Source organism: Struthio camelus, chromosome 4 (genome assembly GCF_040807025.1).
Source record: "Struthio camelus isolate bStrCam1 chromosome 4, bStrCam1.hap1, whole genome shotgun sequence".
Taxonomy (NCBI): Eukaryota; Metazoa; Chordata; class Aves; order Struthioniformes; family Struthionidae; genus Struthio; species Struthio camelus.
In genome coordinates this window covers 27,152,184-27,171,950 of record NC_090945.1, presented here as the reverse complement: position 1 = coordinate 27,171,950, position 19,767 = coordinate 27,152,184, and the positions used below count along the sequence as shown (strand labels likewise).

At 38.1% G+C, this 19,767-nt stretch overlaps 1 protein-coding gene across 8 annotated transcripts in view; it reads left to right on the top strand.

Annotated features, from left to right (window-relative positions):
• Nucleotides 1-19,511, top strand: part of BANK1 (B cell scaffold protein with ankyrin repeats 1) — a 160,410-nt gene extending 140,899 nt beyond the window's left edge. For 3 of the 8 annotated variants that reach the window (XM_068942003.1, XM_068941996.1, XM_068941998.1), the window contains 6 exons: nucleotides 5,102-5,170; nucleotides 6,979-7,103; nucleotides 8,927-8,990; nucleotides 10,951-11,021; nucleotides 14,411-14,460; nucleotides 18,849-19,511. In XM_068942003.1, the coding sequence (XP_068798104.1) occupies nucleotides 5,102-5,170; nucleotides 6,979-7,103; nucleotides 8,927-8,990; nucleotides 10,951-11,021; nucleotides 14,411-14,455 (374 nt within the window). In that variant the 3' untranslated portion in view covers nucleotides 14,456-14,460; nucleotides 18,849-19,511. The remainder of the gene's footprint in view (nucleotides 1-5,101; nucleotides 5,171-6,978; nucleotides 7,104-8,926; nucleotides 8,991-10,950; nucleotides 11,022-14,410; nucleotides 14,461-18,848) is intronic. The other 5 variants (XM_068941997.1, XM_068941999.1, XM_068942000.1 and 2 more) reach the window with 3 other exon arrangements.
• Nucleotides 19,512-19,767: the final 256 nt, after the last annotated feature.

Sequence of the window (19,767 nt, the reverse complement as noted above, 5' to 3'; positions counted from 1 at the left end):
TGGGAGAGTTCTCTTCGTCATATATTGTATAGCAAGTACATTGCCACCACAATCGGAAGGGCATGTTACCCCGACCTGTACATATGCGTCTAGCTCAGCAGCCTCTCGTGACTCATGCAGTAGTATGGGCTTCTAGGATTACTTAGACTGTCTTACCTCAGTGCAGGGGAGTAGCTGTCGCTCTGAGGTCTCCTGAGGTCCCTCTCAGACCAAGGCTGCTGTGATTCTAACAGGTTTGAGCTCATATTTGACACTCAGAATCTGACTGCACATTGGGAGGAGAATCGCTGGTGTGTCTGTATTTATTTTTGGATTAATGTTTTCACATTGTCATTGCCTTGCGATTCTTTTTAAAGTCATTTTACTTTTGATCTGAGAAAACTGGGTTTCTCAATCTCAGCTAACTAATTATGTGGCTATAGAAAGTAGAGGCTGACAACAGACTGTATAAGTTCTGATGGGTGGATGTGATGCTGTAATTGAAAAATTCAAATAGTATGTATGTGTTGGGCTGCTGCAAATAATGCATGGCAGTTTGATATTTCCACAAGTTTGGTGGGTATTGTTTAGTCCAATACTTACTGTTGATTTAATTTATTCTAATGAAGCGACCATTGTGTGGTCTCATAAGTGTTTTAGCAGTATTATAGGCCATGTTTAAAACAAATCAGACCTTTGTACCAGTTTAGATGTTCTAACTGGTTTTCTCACATCAGCACAGTTGAAACTGGCCAGGCCTTTCCCCTTTCTTTCTGAGAGCATGAGTGCATTTGGACATCCATGTTACCATGATGGGACAGCTTCTGGCTCCCGAGCTACCTTTGTTGCCTTGCGCAGTGCAGCACAGATCTCCCGTCTTCCCAGAGTCATGAGATATGCCAGTACACTTTTGTTCTGTGCTAAACTGTTACCTCAGAAAAATAATTCCTGTACTGTTAACAGTGTCCCATTTCCTTAGCTGATTTCATGTTATGAACACAATTTTTTTTTAATTTAATCTTAAATATGTGAAATAGTCTGCCTAAATTTTAAGAATGGTCCTTGATTATCTGACACAAAACTTATTGGTTAGTATTGCATTGATGACCTCTGCTGAGTCTTCTTGCTGACAGTGCCCCACCTGTTAGTAGACAAAAGAAAAACGAGATCTAAAGAGATGTGAACACCAATATCTGCAGAGTTCTCATCTCCTGAATAATAAGCATCACACTTCGATATTTCTTCCTCAGTATTCTCTCGGTATTTTTCATCCCTTGCTGTGCTACATCTAATTTGCAACCTAATCTCTACCAGAAAAAAAGACGGTGAGTTTTGTTTCCCTAGGTTCTAGGCACGCATAGTTTATGTATAGAAATGCTTAAATATTGGGAAGAAAAATGGAGTGCGCAAAGATAGGAGTCTCTCACTGTGACTTATCCCAACTTGCAGTTCAGCCCCTCCTTTTTCATTCTTCCCTTAATAATGGCAGTTAATTGTGTGACAACTCTAGAACGAATGGAGCAAAAATCTACTAAGAACAAGGCAGAAGCTTACAAACTTGCTCTCATTTGCAACTGAGTGGAGATGTGTTAATAAATGAAACCCTGGTTCATTAACTAACTTGCATTATCACTTAGCCCTATGTTTCTTATAAAGATTTTGGTCCACCAGATTTTAATTTTCACCGTTTCCTAAATAAAACAGTCATGGTGGTTGATAATTTAGTTTGGAACATCAGCTCAATGACGTAGAGCTAATAATAATAAATTATTATAAGAATAAATTATATAAGAATAAATTATATAAGAATAAATGCATCTGGAACTTCCCTAAGCAAAGTAAATTCACATTAGTGATATTTTTCAATGATTTTGTTGTATCTCTTCCCCTTTGGTCTTTTTCTGCTGGAAACGTTGAATAGGTAGTATTATGCTGATGGTATGATTAGCTCACATATTCCTTCCAGAGGATAGGTTCCTCAGTATAGATTTATTTGACTCTCTAGTGTATAGTGCCAGAGTTATTTGATTTTTAGAAGTAATATTGCTAATACAACAAATTAGGAAACATCCTTCATAGTTTAGACAGTTAAAGTAAAAAATAAATTAGAAACCATATCTTAATTGACCAATACGTCTTAACTGATAGGAGTTGTCATCCCTCACAGTGTAAATTTTTCCACCTTGTGATCGCCTGTGTTTTTAATTATATCACTTCTTACTGATCTATCACTAAGAAATTTTTGATACATCATAGTGCACTATGATTTCTTACCATTACAGCTTTCTGTTAGAACCTCAGTTAATTCTGAAAATCAAATACCTGTTCTTTTTGTCAACCTGCAGACGTTGTAAAAATCTACAAATTCTTTCTAGGACACTGTATACTCTCTGCTGTTTCTTGTAGTTGCACGTAATGTATCGAATGTTCCTCTTAGTACAGAGTTATGCACCAGCAACATAGATATCATGTCTCTAGTCCTTATATATGTAGTGATAACCATGAAAATATTATTTACCACGTTTCAAGCCTTATAGCTTATATACCTACATGTGCAGACAGCCTGAGACAGTATCTGTAACAAGTCTGACTGAGATAAAAAAGGCAATTCAGAGTTCCTTGGATCCCCCTTTTACTTTTCAACCCTCCCATTAGGGATTTTCCTAGCGTTCTGCATATTTGCTACTAAATTTGTGTTTTGCACACTTTTAAAATGTTGCTTTCTGTTTTCAGACCTGCTGGAATACAGTGCAGTAGTTCTTTACTGTCTGAGTTTGCTTTACTGGAGAAATATTGAAGTTACATTACATGCCTGAAAAGCAATCTTACTACCTAAGACACAAAAATGTATTTAGGGCATGCAGAGATCTTCATCTCTGCCCTGTAGCAGGAGGGATGAAGTAGAATTACTTATTAGTTCTCGCAACCTCACTTAATTCTGAGAAATTAAGACAGAAAGTAGATGCATCATAGATAAAAGTTATGTACTGTATATGGGATCAGGGCTTTTAATTTGTAGATTTTGATCTATAAGCATGTACAAATACTTTAATCAGTCACAATGTGACTGCAAATTTTAATGGCCTCTCTTTCTGATCATACAGATATTACTGAAGGTACCTGTTAAATAAAAAAGTATAATAAAAAAGTACTGCAACTTTTTAACCAGATTATCTACAGCAGAGAGGCTGTGGAAATATACATCCTTCCTCAATGGAAGGACTATGGTACTTTAAAATTAGAAAAAAAAAAGATTTTTTTTACTGAAGCAATTTTCACTTTATCTTCCATACCTAAGAAGGAACAGAATATGTCCCTGTACAAAATGACCTGACTGTGGCATTCCAGCAGTATATATTTAATAAGAACATGGAAATGAAGGAGTAAATTACTTGAGTCTCCTCTAAACCTATGGCAGTTGTACAGCCATGTGCGCAGACATAGTTCTAGGCATTCCAGAAACAGGAATAATTTGTTTTCATTTACTTCGCCCACAGTGAATACTTGCTGCTAACTGAAATTATTTCAGCAAGATGCAGCATTTAAAGTGGTTTTTAACAATTTTACTTCGAACAACTGGAAGAGTAATTCCATTTCTGCTTACTCCAACATTGCAAAACTCAGCAGAAATTTCAAAGCCTGTTAATTAAAGTACTTTTTTCAATCAGGGACATTGTTGAGTGTATCCCTTCCTCCCCCTTACGCAGTAAAATTCAGGCTGCCTGCATTACCTCTGTATTCTGGTTACTTTAAAAAAGAGGCTACTATTTCAAGTATAGATGAAAACACTGCAAGCATATTTAGCAGGATTCTGTGGGAATTGCAGAAGGGAGTATTCCAAAAGTTAAGATCTATCAATGTTAGACTGAAGAGGGGGACAAAACTTCGACAGATTGTGCTGTCTGCATTGTTCTTTTACTCTATCCGTTTAACCTGTCTGATAACATTTGCAGGAACATCAAGTCCTCGGCCATTTTCATTCATCACCATCACCTTTCATACCAGCCTGCTCAGGACTAAGCATGAAGACTTTATTCTGCAGTGTAGAAAATACAGTCTTAGGAGGCATTTCTTTCTCACCTGTAGGCACAGCAGGTGCATAAAGTTTCAGTGTCAGGGTGGTCTTGAGCCTCTGTTTCCCCAATAGAAGTCGATGCATCATCTAAGGCAGCCTTAGCAGGTAGACCAGGAAGAAACCAAAGTCAACCAGGGCCCTCTGGTTTGTGTGAGCAGGAAGCCAGGACGCCAGGGTACAGTGCAGCGTACACCTGCCCTGCAGCTTAAATACAGCCATGCTGTGCTGGGCCTTGGTCTCAAAACAAGTATTTGCTCCATTAAACTGGCACGGTTGCTGCATTGCAGTGATGTCAGTAAGATGACTTCACTGTGAGGAATTCTTTTAGATTATCAGTTTTTTTAGCTGAAGTCAGTACTGAAACTTGGGAAGGGAAAAACGTATGTCAGTAGTTAAGCCAGAAACCAAGCAATTTCTGTATTCTGGGGGTTTTTTTTTTGGCTGCTGCCAGCAAAAGTTTAACTAACTGCAGCACTTCAGGGCATAGCCAAGCTGGCTGTGCTCTAGGCAGCTCCCAGCAACAGAGGGTGTGGTGGCCAGGGCATCAGGTAGGTTGACAGAGTAAGTACTCAGGGTTTGCTGTTCTTGGTACCTGAATTAGCTAGGTAAAAATATGCACAAGCTCTTACTTAAACATTGTCATTATTACCTAGTGTTATTACATAGTTCATTCCTTCTTCTGCTTTAGCCTCCCCCATAAAATAAGATAAAAGGTACAGTAGGTGTTTGTGCCATGTGAAGAACTCAGAGGTTTACCTGTTTTTTTCTAAACAAGTATTATGTTAATGTGATAAGTCTGTTTGTTTTATTTTCTTCAAAGCTTCTTGTCATGGTATCTATAATATCAGTAATCCTGCCATTCTGTGCAACAAAACAATTTTTCAGGTAATTAACATCAGACTGAAAAGTGGGTTGAGAAGTGCTCCTAAGCTAGCATAAGAAATTTCTTCTAGCCTGCTTTCAACAGACTCCTTCCTTCTTTCAGAGTGAGTGACTTTTGTTTACTGCCATTTTCACCAGCTTCCTTATATTCTTAATTTGTTGCAGTGTTTCAGCAAAAGGCCACTAGACCGCCCCGTGACCATGAGAAGATGTGCTGCGATGTCAGGAAGCAAGGTACAGACTTTAATAATTCAGCTCTTTTAACTACCTTTGCACGCTTCCTGCCGCTTCAGTTGAGCTAGTAGAGCTTTGCTGCAACTTGATTTTTACTGATTTAGCATCTGTTTTTCTGTAGAAGATTTATGTCCGTAACACTATTGTAGCATTAAGAGATCAGATATGGGGGGGGGAACTTAGTCTTTTGCAGAAGATGTGTAGCCTCAGCATTACTATATGCTTTTCAGTTTGCTTTCTCCACTATGATTAAAACCAAGAAAAGGCACTCCTGGATGGCTGAGCTGTGCACTAATTCCAGCCGTGGAAGAACAGTAGTGAGTGGAGCGAAAGTTGTGTCCTGAATGCCTGAAATCTGTTTAAAATGAATTACCAGTGAAAGTCCAGTTGTCATTTGAGCTGTAACATATCAAAAAGTTGCTACTGTAAATTCCATTAATGGTTCCCTAAAATAATTAACAATATTAATAGTATTCCATTAACAAGTAGCAGATCAGGATTGAAGTGTACAAAGCAGCATGCAATTGCCTATTTATTTCTATACGAGGGAACTGCAATCTCCACTGTTACTGACATCACTTTTCATTAATGTATGTTAAGTCATTTAGGAAAAGCATTTAGGGCCTTCTAGATCTTACTATGTTTTTAATAGCTTTTAATAATGGAGTTTTGCTAGCATACCTCTGCAAAGTTTATATATATATGTATGTATATGTATACGTGTATAGCTAAAACACAGTAGTTCCTGAGGAAAGCCCACTATCCTTTTGCTGATACGAAGAAAGCAATTGTCTATAAACTGAGCTGATCTCCAAACAGTTGTCAGATGTAAAGCGTTAGTTCATCGCTGTCAAAATATACATGATCAGCTGAGATGCAAAAGAGTAGAGATTCATGTCTAGTGTATCCTAGTATTTCATATGCTTCAAAAGAGGGAGTAGGAGAAGTAGCTTTTTTTTTTTTTTCCAGCGTTCTTAATGTAGTTCTGTTTGCGTAGGCTTTCCTCGCATAAAACAAAGACACCTTCCCTGTGCATAACCCAGCAGGGAAACTAACCCAACCAATAATTATGGCTTTAAGTCTTAGGTTCAACCTAGCAGCATTCACCGTGCAGCCTGAAACCAGTGCTTTATGCACTGTTGCATGCTCCTCCTACAAGAGCTGGAAAGTCCTGTTTCACAGCTGCTTGTGTTTTCTGCATCAGCCATTTCAGTATCAGGACCCTGGAGCTATATGGTGCTATACCTTTTAGGACCAGGCTGTGCAAAATCCAACAGCACAGATCTCCCTGTCATATCCATTCAGTTGCAATACACTTGCAAATTACAATGCCAGAGAACTAGGTTCTAATGTGTTCTTGTCACTGCAATGTATCTAATGACTATAGTTGAAAACACTCGTGGGAAACTACACAATGGCTTCCAACCAAATTTCAGCCTTAGCCGTTGAGAAATGTGATGTATAACACTGGAGAACAAAGAGGGGGGAAAAAGAAAGGCACTGGGGAAATTTGTGCATTAACATGTCAAGGATTTTTCTTTACAGTGTCACTACTGTAGCTTTAACACTAGAAGGACATTTTTATATGAACTGACACTAACTGGAAAACATATGGATCAGGAAAATAGCAATTACTGAAGTGTTAAAGACGCTACTTCGCTGCCAAAGAGTCTTGGATGGTATATTTTAATTGAAATTGATTCATAAAATCACTGCTAACCTTTTTTTTAAAAAGGTATTTGCATCATAAAGAAAGAAATGAAAAGAGTTAATTCTTTCTGCCTTTATCTGTTTACATTTCATTACAGCACACAGAGGCCATGGTGATGCGGTCACTTACAGCACTTTGAAACAGACCATTTCTGTGAATGAAGCACTTGAAAAATTTAAACAATGGCAGAATGAAAAGAGCAGACTGCAATCTGCTCAGCAGGTATGAGACTGAACGTTTAATGTTTCTTGATGCAAATCTTGATCAAAAGTTCCAAAAACACGCTCTTGCATTTTAACTGCTGCATGTGAAGTCTCAAATAAGTGTCATAATTTATGTGCCCATCAGCTCCTGTCAAACTTGCTGCTTAAGGTACTGAACCTTTTAGGTACTTCTTCCCACTGAAGGCAGGCTTGCATAGTTATTTGAATATCTGAGAGTCTTCCTGAATTTACTTTGCCTTGTTTTAGGTGCTGGTGCATTTGGTTAAAATCCCGAGGTAAACATGTTAGTCTGCTAAGACGTTTATTCTAAACTGCTTAGGTCTGTGCATCTTCTATGAAGCCACTAACCTTCTGTAGCTGAGAAAACTGAGCATGATATTGAACGTTACCAGCTAATGGAAACATAACTTCTTCAAACTTACGTTGTTAATATGTATTGCCTACATCATGATTTAGGCCCATCTGAAAGTGTTTAACCTACCTAGTAAATTCAAAATTCTCAGAAACACACTTAAGTGCTTTTTTTCAGTGCATAGAGTAAATTTAAGGTGCACAAAAACAAGATTTATAAAAGCCCGCACACTGAATCACTGAAAGCATTACATCAAAGCTAGATGAGGCTAAGGAGAGACAAGGTGAGGTGGTTTGTTAATTACTTCTAACCTAACCATTGGGGGCAGAGGTCATGCCCTTATTTTACATTAGATCATGCATTAAATAAAAAATATTTTTATTGTCCTGTGAGTACGTCTAATAGAGAGAGGAAAACCATGGTTAGTCTCTTGACCTACTCTAGAGAATAGGAGAGCTGTCAGATGCCAGAAACAAGGAAAGGTTAAATGCCCTTTTGTTTACAATTTGTCTTTAGTAAATGCATTAGCTTTGTCATCACAGTGAGACACTAAGAGCAGAAGTGCAAGCGCTCGGAGTGACTAAGGTGTACGGTTTCCAGGCCATGTACCAGCAGCACAGCACTGGTTATTCCACAGCCGTTCGTGAGTGGGGTGGATACCCGCTCCTGAATCTGTCTGTGCCCAGCCACACAGCTGGGAAGCGCCAGCACTGCTCTGTCAGTCAGTGGACTTGCATGTGGAGCAAGGTGATGCCTACTTTGTGCGGCGATAAGAACACTAAGTCATAAGTCGTTTTGCTTGGTTAACTAGCAGATCTCTGTGTTTAAAGGGGGATTTACAGGGCCTCTTTTTACTGCTTAAGGAAAAAAGCCACTTTCTAGTGGTTATTTATATTCTGAGCTGTATTTATGACTTTTCTTTGGTTTTATACCTTAGAAAAGTCTTCACTCTTTAGCCCCGTTATGAGCTTAATTAATTTACCTCATACTGTCATAGCCGTAGTTTAGTCTTCACTGGGATTTTGAGTAAAAAAAAAAAAAAAAAAAAAAACCACTGTCCAAAGTGAAAAATGAAGACCCCCCCAAAACTCAGTGGTTTCCTAGCCACAAAGAGAAAGCAAAGCCCTAAAATCAGCCACAGTGTTAAAGTGGCTCTGTAATGTAATTCCAGAATCATCATAACCTACTGACAGGAAAAATTGCACAAGGCTTCTTTAGGTATAAATGTTAAAAATATGATCTATTTGTAAAGCAGTATAGATATTTTTAAAATACCCTTTAAGATAGTTACAAAATCTGTTTAATAAAAAAAAAATTAGTCTTTTAAAATTATTTTCCTGGATAAAGGAGCTTCATATTCAAAATGTTAAAGAATCCAGCATTTTATATGTATTAATTTATTATTTCTACAGTAAACCTTCATTACTGACTTCTGCTGCTTTTATGCTTGCTTTTTAACTTACTTAAAGAAGAAGGTACACCACCTTAGAGGAACCAACATCAGAAACAGACTGGAAAAGGAAAATCTGCACGGTAAGTTACACTTTATTCGCCTTTCAAAACACTGACGACTTGAACTGTAAATAAATATACTGCAAAGACCTGCTGCAGATCATAAGCAGACTTTTGGATCAGGCACTGGGTTTGTAATGAGCATTTTCTATCTTATTGCATCGAAGTGTTGTGTGTTTAAAGTAATCGGTCCTTTAGAAGGGTCAAGATTTTGTCCCAAAAGATGAGCTCAGTGAGAGTTAATGGGGCAGAAAATTTACCAGTTCTGCACAGTTCAGCTTTTCTATAGTTGCTATTTCCTACTGCTTTGTTATACTTAGAATAAATGATTTATTCAGGACAATTTAATTGATGAATTCAATATTTTATTGGTAAATCAGCTGTCAGTTTGCACTTGTAAATTCTTGATAAACCTTCCACTGCTACAGTACTAATAGTATTGCGATTCATTAATAACAGCTGTACAATTGGTAATTTAAGATGCTTTTTTTCCCTTTGGAATTGAATGCCTTCAGCAGTATAATTCACCTATATTTCCTATAAATTATTTTCTCTTGTTGTGTCAGTCTTGACTGCAGACCCAAGATTTCTGTAAACGTCAGTACATATAGGTTCTTGGAAGTAAAGTACTGTATTTCTTTTTCACATTACACTTAGAACCCTCAACATAAATTTCTATTTATAATTATCACCTAAGTATAAGTTATTTCCTTACAATAAGGGAGAAAAATAATCCATAGTACTACTTCCATTATTCCATTAAACAGCGTTGCATTTATGTAGACCTGCATTTATGTAGCATTCAGTCAGTAGCTCTTTACTGAAAAACATTTTTTTAATATTTTAGCTGTATCAATGACTGAATTACCAGATAAAAGCCTACCTAAACACTAATACTATTTAATTGTAACAAATGGTAATACCCTCTGAACATAAGAACAATTATTCTAAGGTTTGGCTTTAAGATTCTACTTAACATACAAATGCATGCAGTTTAGGCTCCAGCGGTTTGGGAACAAAACTGAATATGAAAGGAGAAATTCATGTGCTCTTTTTGAAACATATTTAAAAAGCAAGCATGCACCTCTGTGAAAGGTAGGAAGGTGACAGAAATAATAATTGTAACAGTGGATTTGCCAGCCCCTCCCAATGGGGAAAATCGCCATTGAACGTCACCCAAAAGGTAAGTGGTAATACCTGGTGCTTGGTTGATGGGTTTGTTTAAGTGCTTTAGGCTTGCCTCCCCCACCCCTCCCCGCATATCCTCTGTGACAAAGTCCTGTGCAGAAATGCACTTGTCATCAGCAAGTTCTTCCTTTCAGAGGAATTCTAGATTATTTATATTTGAGCCTTACAAACCTGCATAGCCGGTAGAGGTGCAGCATTCTAAGCATGGCAGCAGGCTGAGATCCTGCCCTGCCCAGCCTGCCAAGTGCTCCTATTGGCAAGGCAGAGCTCGCGATGATGCAAGCGTGATTCTTGGAAACAAGAATCTGGCTGTAGGGTTTATCTATCTGTAGGGTTTTCTCCTAAGACCACGTCAGTCAACGAATCATACCAGCCAGGTCAACAGAAATGTAGTATCAACAAGAGAATTTTAAATTTTGTGAAACAGTAAGGCTTTTGTATTCTCCACTAACTCAGATAATGATCACTATGTTCCCTTCTGATCCTAACCTCTCTGCCCTTTGTTACACTGTCTTATAGCTCATGATGCATTTAAAATCAGCTGCTTTGCACTGTAGAGATACAATGAGAAGAATCATTACAGATGGCCCCTGTCCTACCTAACAGCGCACTCATTACCAAAGATATAAGTTACTGAAAACAGGAACTTTTAAAAGATAAATCTCCCCCTGGGAATGGAGGCACACTAATGGCAAGAATAAACAGGACCTCAGAACAGCAATACCTAAATTCAGACATAAATAAATTTCCTGAAGCAAAAGTGACAATTGCATTTTTTTTCTTCTTTCTGTAGTTCATAAGGAAAGCAGACCAGAGAGCGTTCATTTTAGAGACTTGTTATACTACATGCCATTTAATAAAGTGGTACGTATGAACGTTGGCAATTCTCAGATTTGTTTAATGGGTTTGAGTTCTTTTACGTCTGTAAACAGACTCACCAGCCATACCTTGGGCCCATACATGGGCCTCTCTCTGCAGGTTTCACAGCTGAAGTTAAGTTTCGGATATCCTTTTTCAGAGATCCTCTTTGAAGACTGCATTTAGGATTCAAAGAGATCACATCAGAAGCCTGTTGGAAAAGGAATTTCATTTTTATTTTAATGAGGAAGGAAAATATATGCTATAATGAGTAAGGAACATGATTTTTAGTTTCCTGATAAGTTTGATCTTGCTTCCACTGTAATGAAAGTTATTAATGAAAGTACTGCTCAGTTCAGTCTTCCATTATAACATTTGATATTATCTTGAAGTTCACATCTCATTTTGTGACAGCTTAATACAGGACTGCATAACAAAAAAGGAAAAAAAAAAACAAGAAAAATCTGCACTTGCAAGGCAAAAAGGAAGTTCTGTCACTCAAAGTATCTACAAAAACATATTTTAAGACCAAATGAAAAAGGACTAAGCATGTAGAACGTTGCAGAAAGTACAGGCACACGCAATGCTTTGAATATCATTACTACAGACTATACATATGGTCTTATCTGTAGACACTGATACTTTTCTTCACAAAAAAAAGGGTAAGTTAGTTATTAAGGGAAGTCAGTCAACAGAACAGGAAAAATAATAAGTTTAGTAAAATTTCATGGAAATACATAAATGATTTTGAGACCAAAGCTTCATTTTCAAATATGTTTGGCTCAGACTTTTTAGGGTATTGAAGGGTTTTTTTGGCATCTTTTCTAAAACTGTGATAGTGCTGAACTGGAGACTGGAGAGAACAATAGGAGTGAAACAGTTGGACTAACTAGGTGCATCTCTAGCATCTGAAGTCCTCAGCTGGGGATCTCCTCTGGGAAACAGATTTCCAAATCGAGACAACCATAAGGCAGCCTGTGCTCTCACAGTAAGGCAGGTGCGTGCTGCTGCGGGATCCCATCAGGGCAGGACACGCATACAAATGGTTACACCACAGCTTATTCTTTGGTAGCTGACTTCTCACCAGTACCCTTAAGCATAAGGTAGAGCTCAAGACTTGCATAGGTTTATGCGTGGCCACCAGCAGGACTACTGGCTGCAGCTTAGACAAAATTTGTTTATTTAAGCATGACTAGGCAAATCTCATATAAAGTCTTAGAGATAGTGGGACTTTCACATGCATCCATACTTCCTAGCATCTAAACACTTTTTTAAAAATCTGGTAGATGCCTATCTACATCTTTAGACATTTGAATACCTATGTGAATCTCACTTAGTTGCTTCTGAAAATGGGACTAAGCCTTTTAAAAATTTGGCTTTTACTGCAGTTATAGCACCTTACATGTCACATCCCACAGATTTAGTCATCCACAGTGTAAAAAATAAGCGTAAGATTGCAGAAACTACATACGGCAGTTTGAATTGCCTGCAATTGGCTATCTCCTTGTAGCTGACCTCTGTAGAACCTGGGCCTCGGTGCTGTTTCAGGGATACAGTTTGCATAGTATCAGACTCCTCAAAACTGGGAGTAACTGATACGCTGCTTCCCACTCACAGCATAGCAGCAAGACTAGACTAGCTGGTGGCACTATTTCACTGTGAGGCAATGAGCAAGATAGAGGTCACAAGACAAACTGTAATTCAGATGGCCTTTGAAAGACTAATCCTGTATTAAGCGAGTATTAGGCTTGATCTTTTTCATCATGTCAGTAGTTTCATAATAGTTATAAGTAAGGGAATGCAGGTCTTGGGAAACATGTCAGACAGTAGTCCTCCAGTGACAAATACATCTTTGGAGCAAATTAGCAATTCAGTCTTTGCATCATCTGTTCCATTCTTGGGATCTTTGGTGAGACTGGCAAGGTAGGTGAAAAAGGGCTTTGTCCAGTGAGTTTTCACAGGGAACTGAGCTGAAACCATTTATTTTATTGCTGTTAGCTGATAACCAAAAAGTACGTATAAATTTAGCCATTACTGATTTCTTTCTGCCTCTGCAAGTGGCCTTCATGTGCAAGAACGATCATAACTTTACCATCTATTGCCATGGACTGTTTAATACAGACCTGCTCCTGTAAGGTGCTATATACCGCCAGGTCATGCACTGCAGTAAAGACAGCCTCAGCAGAATTTCTTCTTTCAAATTTTGATCTCCAAATCTGTAGAAGCCTATGACAATAAAGCAAATTTAGTTTAATTAAGTTTCCTCAACCAGCTGCCAAAGACCAAATCTCTTCCTTAGCGTCATCCAGAAAAAATTCTCAGAAGAGCACTAAGCAGCTTTCACAAACTGCCAGTTTATTGATTAGGATCCCTGTCCCTAATAGTTGGCTTCAGTCCTCAACCGGCATCAGTGCCTTGTTTTTATTCCAAGTTGCTAGTAGATTGCTTATTCATCAGTTGATGCCCCTGCAGCTTGCAGGTATCATCTAAGTAGAGATTTCCCTGAACACTGAAAAAAAAGCTCTTAATTTTGAGGCTGTTTGTTTACCAATTTCTGTTGTCTCTGATAGGCCAGTAGGAAGATGAACAAGCACAGACCTTGATTTTGATATTTGTATCTGTAGGAACTCAAACTTCTTTACTCAAACCTGTTAGCCAGGGTGAAGAAATACAGGCTCATCAAGTGTGTGTAGACTTTTGTATATGCCACTGGAAAGTGATGAAGTTATATACCACTGAAGTCATGGAATAGGTTTTTTTCTTCATGACCTAAACAGTATGCATTTCAATCAGGACTGCCAGTCTTGAGAATATGTATTTGTTGATTGTTGAAGATAGTGACCCTTGGACTTTTGGTGCTACATTTTTTAGCCTGTTTAACCTTATTTCCAGCTTCTTAAGTATTTTGTAGCTTCAGATCACGCTGACATTTAAAATCAAGGGAAAAACAAACACACACACAAAAGTCTGTTTCCTTCCTATTTGTTACAATATCAAGCCTTGATGAGGCCAGCCCACAGCCAAACTGTAGATTGAGGAACTCAAAGACAACTAAATATTCCATACATTTCCTAGCCCCTCCTAATTTGCTTCATCCTTACAAATGCACATCCTCACACCAGCAAGAGGAGACTGATTTGCTGTTAAAACTAAGCTCCATTTATACAAAATCTACCTCATGCCATTGTCTAACACAACGCTGTTGTGGATGTTCTGTTCTTACCCCTCTCTCAGGGGCATATGCTGTATTCACATTTGAAAGAAAACGCATAAAAAGTGACTCACCCTGGCTATATATTTTGTGAATTATTCAACATTGAAAGGCATTCCTTACTGGCCTAATTTATCAGTGATATGTACATGACTATGTATTAATTGCATCTATTTCTTTCTAGTCTCCAACTAGAAACCCAACAGACAAGGAACAGATGCCTAAATAACAGAGGTAAGAGCATGTATACAAACACACACAGAGACGTTATTTGTCATGGAAACTAAAGCTTGTGAAAGTGCTTTCTCTCAGAATGCATTCTCTTAACAATAGAACGGAAGTGCATCTCCATCAGAGGTCTGATTTCACAAGATAAACATAGCTGTCATACATTCCAGTTTATATTAAAGTTTATTTTTTGTCAGGTTTCAGTCTATTCTTGCTGCTGTAGAGGCAGATTTGCATGCCATTTGAAACTCAGCTGACTTGTGGGTGCAGTTGAAGAAGGTTCCCATTAGTCATTACAACTAATTAAGCTTATGCAACTAAAGGCACTTTTAGAGTGCAGTCCTACATTATGAACACACACAATCAAATATACTGAATATTGAAATCAAATTGAAAGATATAGGTGCAAGATTAACTGAGACAAGTGGTCCTTTAAGTGCTAGAAATATTACAGGTAATGGTACTGTCTCCAAGACCAGCAGAATTTTCTGATGATTCTGTTAGTAAGCGTGACATTTTTACTTTTGGACATTTAACAAGACCTTTAGTAGTTTGTGTTATTACTATTTGCTACCTGTGTGCTCTCTTGTATTTCTCATAGCATTTTTAAAACTATTTAAGTCTACCTTTCAATGAAAGGTAATCATTAAACTTGCTGCTAGGAGATAAAAGTAAAAAAAAAATATATGTTTTACAGCACTCATTGTCTTTTTTTTTTTTTTTAAATCAGTCTTTTATATCTTTTTCAATCTCTGTGCTGAGAACAAGGTTACCAGAAACAGCACTTGGATCAGCGGAGGTTGTAGGCTTCAGATCAGTTATCTTACAGTCATTCTGGACACAGGGTACGGTAAATAATCACCTAGAAAATTTTTGACTCTGAATCCCTCTGAAAATGATCGAAGTCATGCAGCCTTTCCTATTTACAGCAGAATGATCACCATTAAAAGCTTAAGCCCCAGAACAAGGAAGTCTGCATCCTGTTAGGACACGTGCAAATCTTTTTCTTGAGTTCACTAATAAATTTCACATACCTTGGGTTTCATAGATGCTGAATTTCTTTGGTTCACTTGGTCTGTGCAAGAACAGCCTGTGCTGATCAGCTCCGAAAGCTGTAGTTAGATTTACTTCTTCAATTTCCTTTCCTTTAGATGAGTTTAGGACCTGATAGGGATACTGAAACTTTCACAATTAAAGTTTATATTTTAAAATTTGAATAGCATTTGCAATTTGCATTATTAGAGTTGTGAAAGGGACTAAATAACATTAGTTTACAGTGACAAAATGATACAACATATCTTTAAAGACAAATCTAAGAAAGGCCCTGTTAGCCGACGGTTATTTTGTAAGGTGACTCAATTTGCTTCTCCAGTTTCTCCAAGACTGGAAATGATGTGCAATACTGTTGAGGTGATGAAAACAGATGATCTTCAGCGAGGGCCCCTATGCCACGCCATTCTATATGAAGGAGAGGGTAGTTGCTCTCTGAGAGTGCTGCGTTCACTGGAGCCACTGCCCATGTGTGCCATAGGACTGCACTGTTGCCCGATTTCCTTAATATATTGTCACCATTTCTACCACAGCAAATATAGCAGAGAACTGTGGTATGGCTAAAGGAAAAGGGAAGGATAAAGAAAGTGCCTGCCCACAGGAAATGAGACTGGCAGAGAAACAAGAAAAAAAAGTCACAATAAATCTGTCTTTCAGCCGAGATTATGTTTTAGGGACTGGCAACATGACCAGGAGGGGGAGAATACCCACGTCTGATGCTCTTCCAGCACAAACAACAGCATTTCTATTTGGGTTCCAGAGGTACGGTGTTTTTTTAAACACAGAGTATAAATTGTGTTTAGATTTTTCTGGGACACTAGGACAGCTCTAACCATTATCCTGTCAGGGTCTCATCTCCACTGGCAGAGCCCTAAGCTGAGTTTATAGAAATTGCTTGCTACTGTCTTACAAAAACAAGGCTGTAAAAAGTTAATACATGCTACAAAAATGTTTCAACTCCTGCTGCTTGCTCTGCGGGCCCTCTTTCCCAGGTCGTAGCCAGTGGTGTGCCACCTGAAGTGGTGTACCACCTTCTGGTCTACTTTTCGCCTTGTTTTGGATAAGAAATGGACACCAGAGGGAGACTGGCATCTTTTGCTCCTCCCTACCATCTGACCCAGAAAAGGAACATATGCAAAAACCTATTTAAAAAACAACAGCAGCAGCAGCACTTTTCTTTTTTGTCAGCATACCTTTTTAAGACCTAGCTCTGTACCTTAACTAAGGTTGTAGTTTAAAATATGACTCCCTCTCCATGTGATTACAGCTTTAAGCTGTTTTTCAGTCAGCTTGTGGTAGTTGCTTGTCTAATCATTTTGTGTGTCTTCTGGGATTAAATGAGGCCTCAATGTTGCAGTCTCATCAGCTGTGCGTTACTCAGTCTGTCACTTACATGCAAATACTTGACTAAATTTGAGGAGTCAGTGCTTACCTACAGTGCAGAAGACGACTTCCACAGACCTTCAGCTGCCCACTGGATGAGGCTGAGCCATAAGTGTTAGCTCTTATACTGTGCTTTCCTTTTCTCCTCCATCTCCCTTCCAGCTCTTGTGAAGATGATGGAAATCATTGCAGCACAGCAAGGAAAGGGACTTGCCTTTTAGCATCAAGATTAGTTTACTTTATAGCTGCAAAAAAGACCCCACAGATGACTGACTGGAAAGTCAAGGCATCTCTAGAAAAAAATAACTAAAAATACTTAGTTTAATTATATATGGATTTAGATCTAGACTACATTTGCAGTCTTAAAACAGAAATTATAGTAGAGTCCTCACCGAAAGTAGGCCTTTTCTCTTGAGACCTGCTTCCTACTTTGAAAGAGACTAACTTTACACCTTGGGCAACGTGCACCAAACCAGTGAGGAGCAAAAGCTGATGAGGTTTAGGCTCAGTGTTCATCACAGCATTCTCTCAATGGCATTAGGCTTCCATAAAACCTCTTTTCCTGGTACTTACCCTCTAAACCACTTGTTCAGGTCCCCCTCACTCAAACTTCTCGGGGGGGGGGGGGGGGGGAAAGGTAGGTCTTATGGCATGTCCTGAAAAAATGAGAAATTGTGCCTCCCCCCTTCAAGATGCAGCTCAGCTCCTCCACAGGGTTGCCTAGCAGAACTCTTTCCTTCAGCAGAGCTCAAATCACCTACACCAAATGGGTAAAGAAGCTTTGAATGTCAAAAGCACTGTACGTAGAGCAAGCTATTATGATGAAAAAGTTAATAGCAGCAGTGATGCTTACAAATTGCAGATTGCTAAAACAGGATGAATCATTTAACAGAGCGGGGGGGGGGGAATTACCCCTGGGATTAGAAGTCACTTTTGGAGAATCATTATATGGGTGAGAGAGAGTGAATTAGATGTGGGAGAACTTGCAAAATACAATTTATCCAGCAAATTCAACCAATTGTGCTTGAGAATTATCCATGTCAAACTCAACAATCCTCTGTTCCCCAAAACATGATCTCTCCATAGCTTTTTTGCCATTTTCCGTCTTAAAGTTGATTTGGAGGTTTGAATACTATAGTATTAGAGATGTTAGTATTTGAAAAGCAAAGCATTTATGGAGAGGCCCATGTGCCATAGCTGTAAACTAGTGGAATAGCCATTGCTTGGTTTTGGTTTTTTCTCCCTTTTACACCACTAACAGAGATCATGGTAACAGAAAGGTAACAGATTTGGAAGAGGACTATTCATTTATATGCATCCACCAGAAAACATTTATTTAAGGTGAAATTCTAAAATGTCCTGTAAACTGCATCTCTAAAATTTATGCTTTCAGTACAAACCCAACAGAAGTCTTTAAAAGAGGCTGTAACATTCTTTCTTAAAGTGATGAAATACATTCAGCAGCATATACAATTATAAAGTGGTGTACACAAAGGAGACCTGACCCTTTCCCATGCTTTTGTTTGAGGGGAAGAAAAAAAAAAAAAAAAAGGTCTGAAGAAAAAAAGGTCTGAAGATAATATCATCTCATTCATACTCGTGCATTTTAGCTGGCTCATTGCAGGGAAATTTTTGAGTATTTGATTACTTCTAAAAATTGCAGCTAAAACATTCAAAAAATAAGCATCTATTGCTAACACCCTGGGTCTTCGAATGCTTAAGTCTCCAACTCCAGTGCTAAGTTCTTCCTAGCTATGTTGATCATGCCTTTATGTACATCATATTGTCTTCACACAAGAGGAGAGGCAGTCTGGAGTTAGTACCCAGTAGGTGGATCTGAAGGAATAGACGCTACTGTTGATTCTCTGTTGCTCGTTTTTAAGAGATACTGTATCTGAACTTATCCTAAGCAAACACCCGCAGCCTTTTCAGTAATAGGCATTTTTCATTATTTCTTACAGCACATTTCTTCAACCAGCTGCACATTGATTTCCTCTTTTAGGCATCCCACAAACTGCACCCTGACTTAGGCTCAGGCTCCACGGCGTTCTGCTACGATGTGGCCATGCTGTCGTTGCTGTGTTTCCCGTATCTTAGAATCGCTTACCTGGGCCAGCTCTGGAAGAAGTCCAGTATAATTAAAGCAAAGTAATAAAATTTCTTGTAAAGTCAGCACTGAATTTTACATTATTTTCTTGCCAGTTATTTTCTCCAGATGACAGCTGAGGTTATATAATACACTGTGTGCTTTAGTTAATTGTTTTTAAACTCATTTCAGTTTTTCCATAATGCTTTAGAAAAGTACCACTGGCTGAGATGCTGAAATAACGTAGTTGGTTACAAGTAGATTTCATGCACACAAGAGGGAGATTATGGAAAATCCCAAGAGAATTATGAAGTTATGTTACATAGAACTTAGTTTTTAGTTTTCATTTTAAGACATTTTTATATAAGTTTAGGTATGTAAATTTGTCTTTCCTAGGAATAATAATATTACTCCATTACTAGTTTAAATGATTATATTCAAAGTAAAGCTAATTTCTATAAGTCAAATTGTATAAATAACAAAAAAAAATGTAAATGAGTACTAATTATCTGCTACCACATTAAAGTGATTACAAGAATCATGTTCACAAGGAAGTTGTGTTTTGTTTAATAAGTTGCCTAAGGTAACTGATAACCACAGACACAAAAGTCTCTAATGCATTTACATGGCCTCAATAAAGGAAAAAAAATATATATGGTTAGTGGAGATAAAGTCTGCATTTACATAGTGACATACTCAAAAATTTAACCAACCACATGACCATGTAGGAGGATGTAAAAAAGTTTGCCCCATCTCATACACATAAAGGTAAAAAAGTTAAGAGAATATTTTAA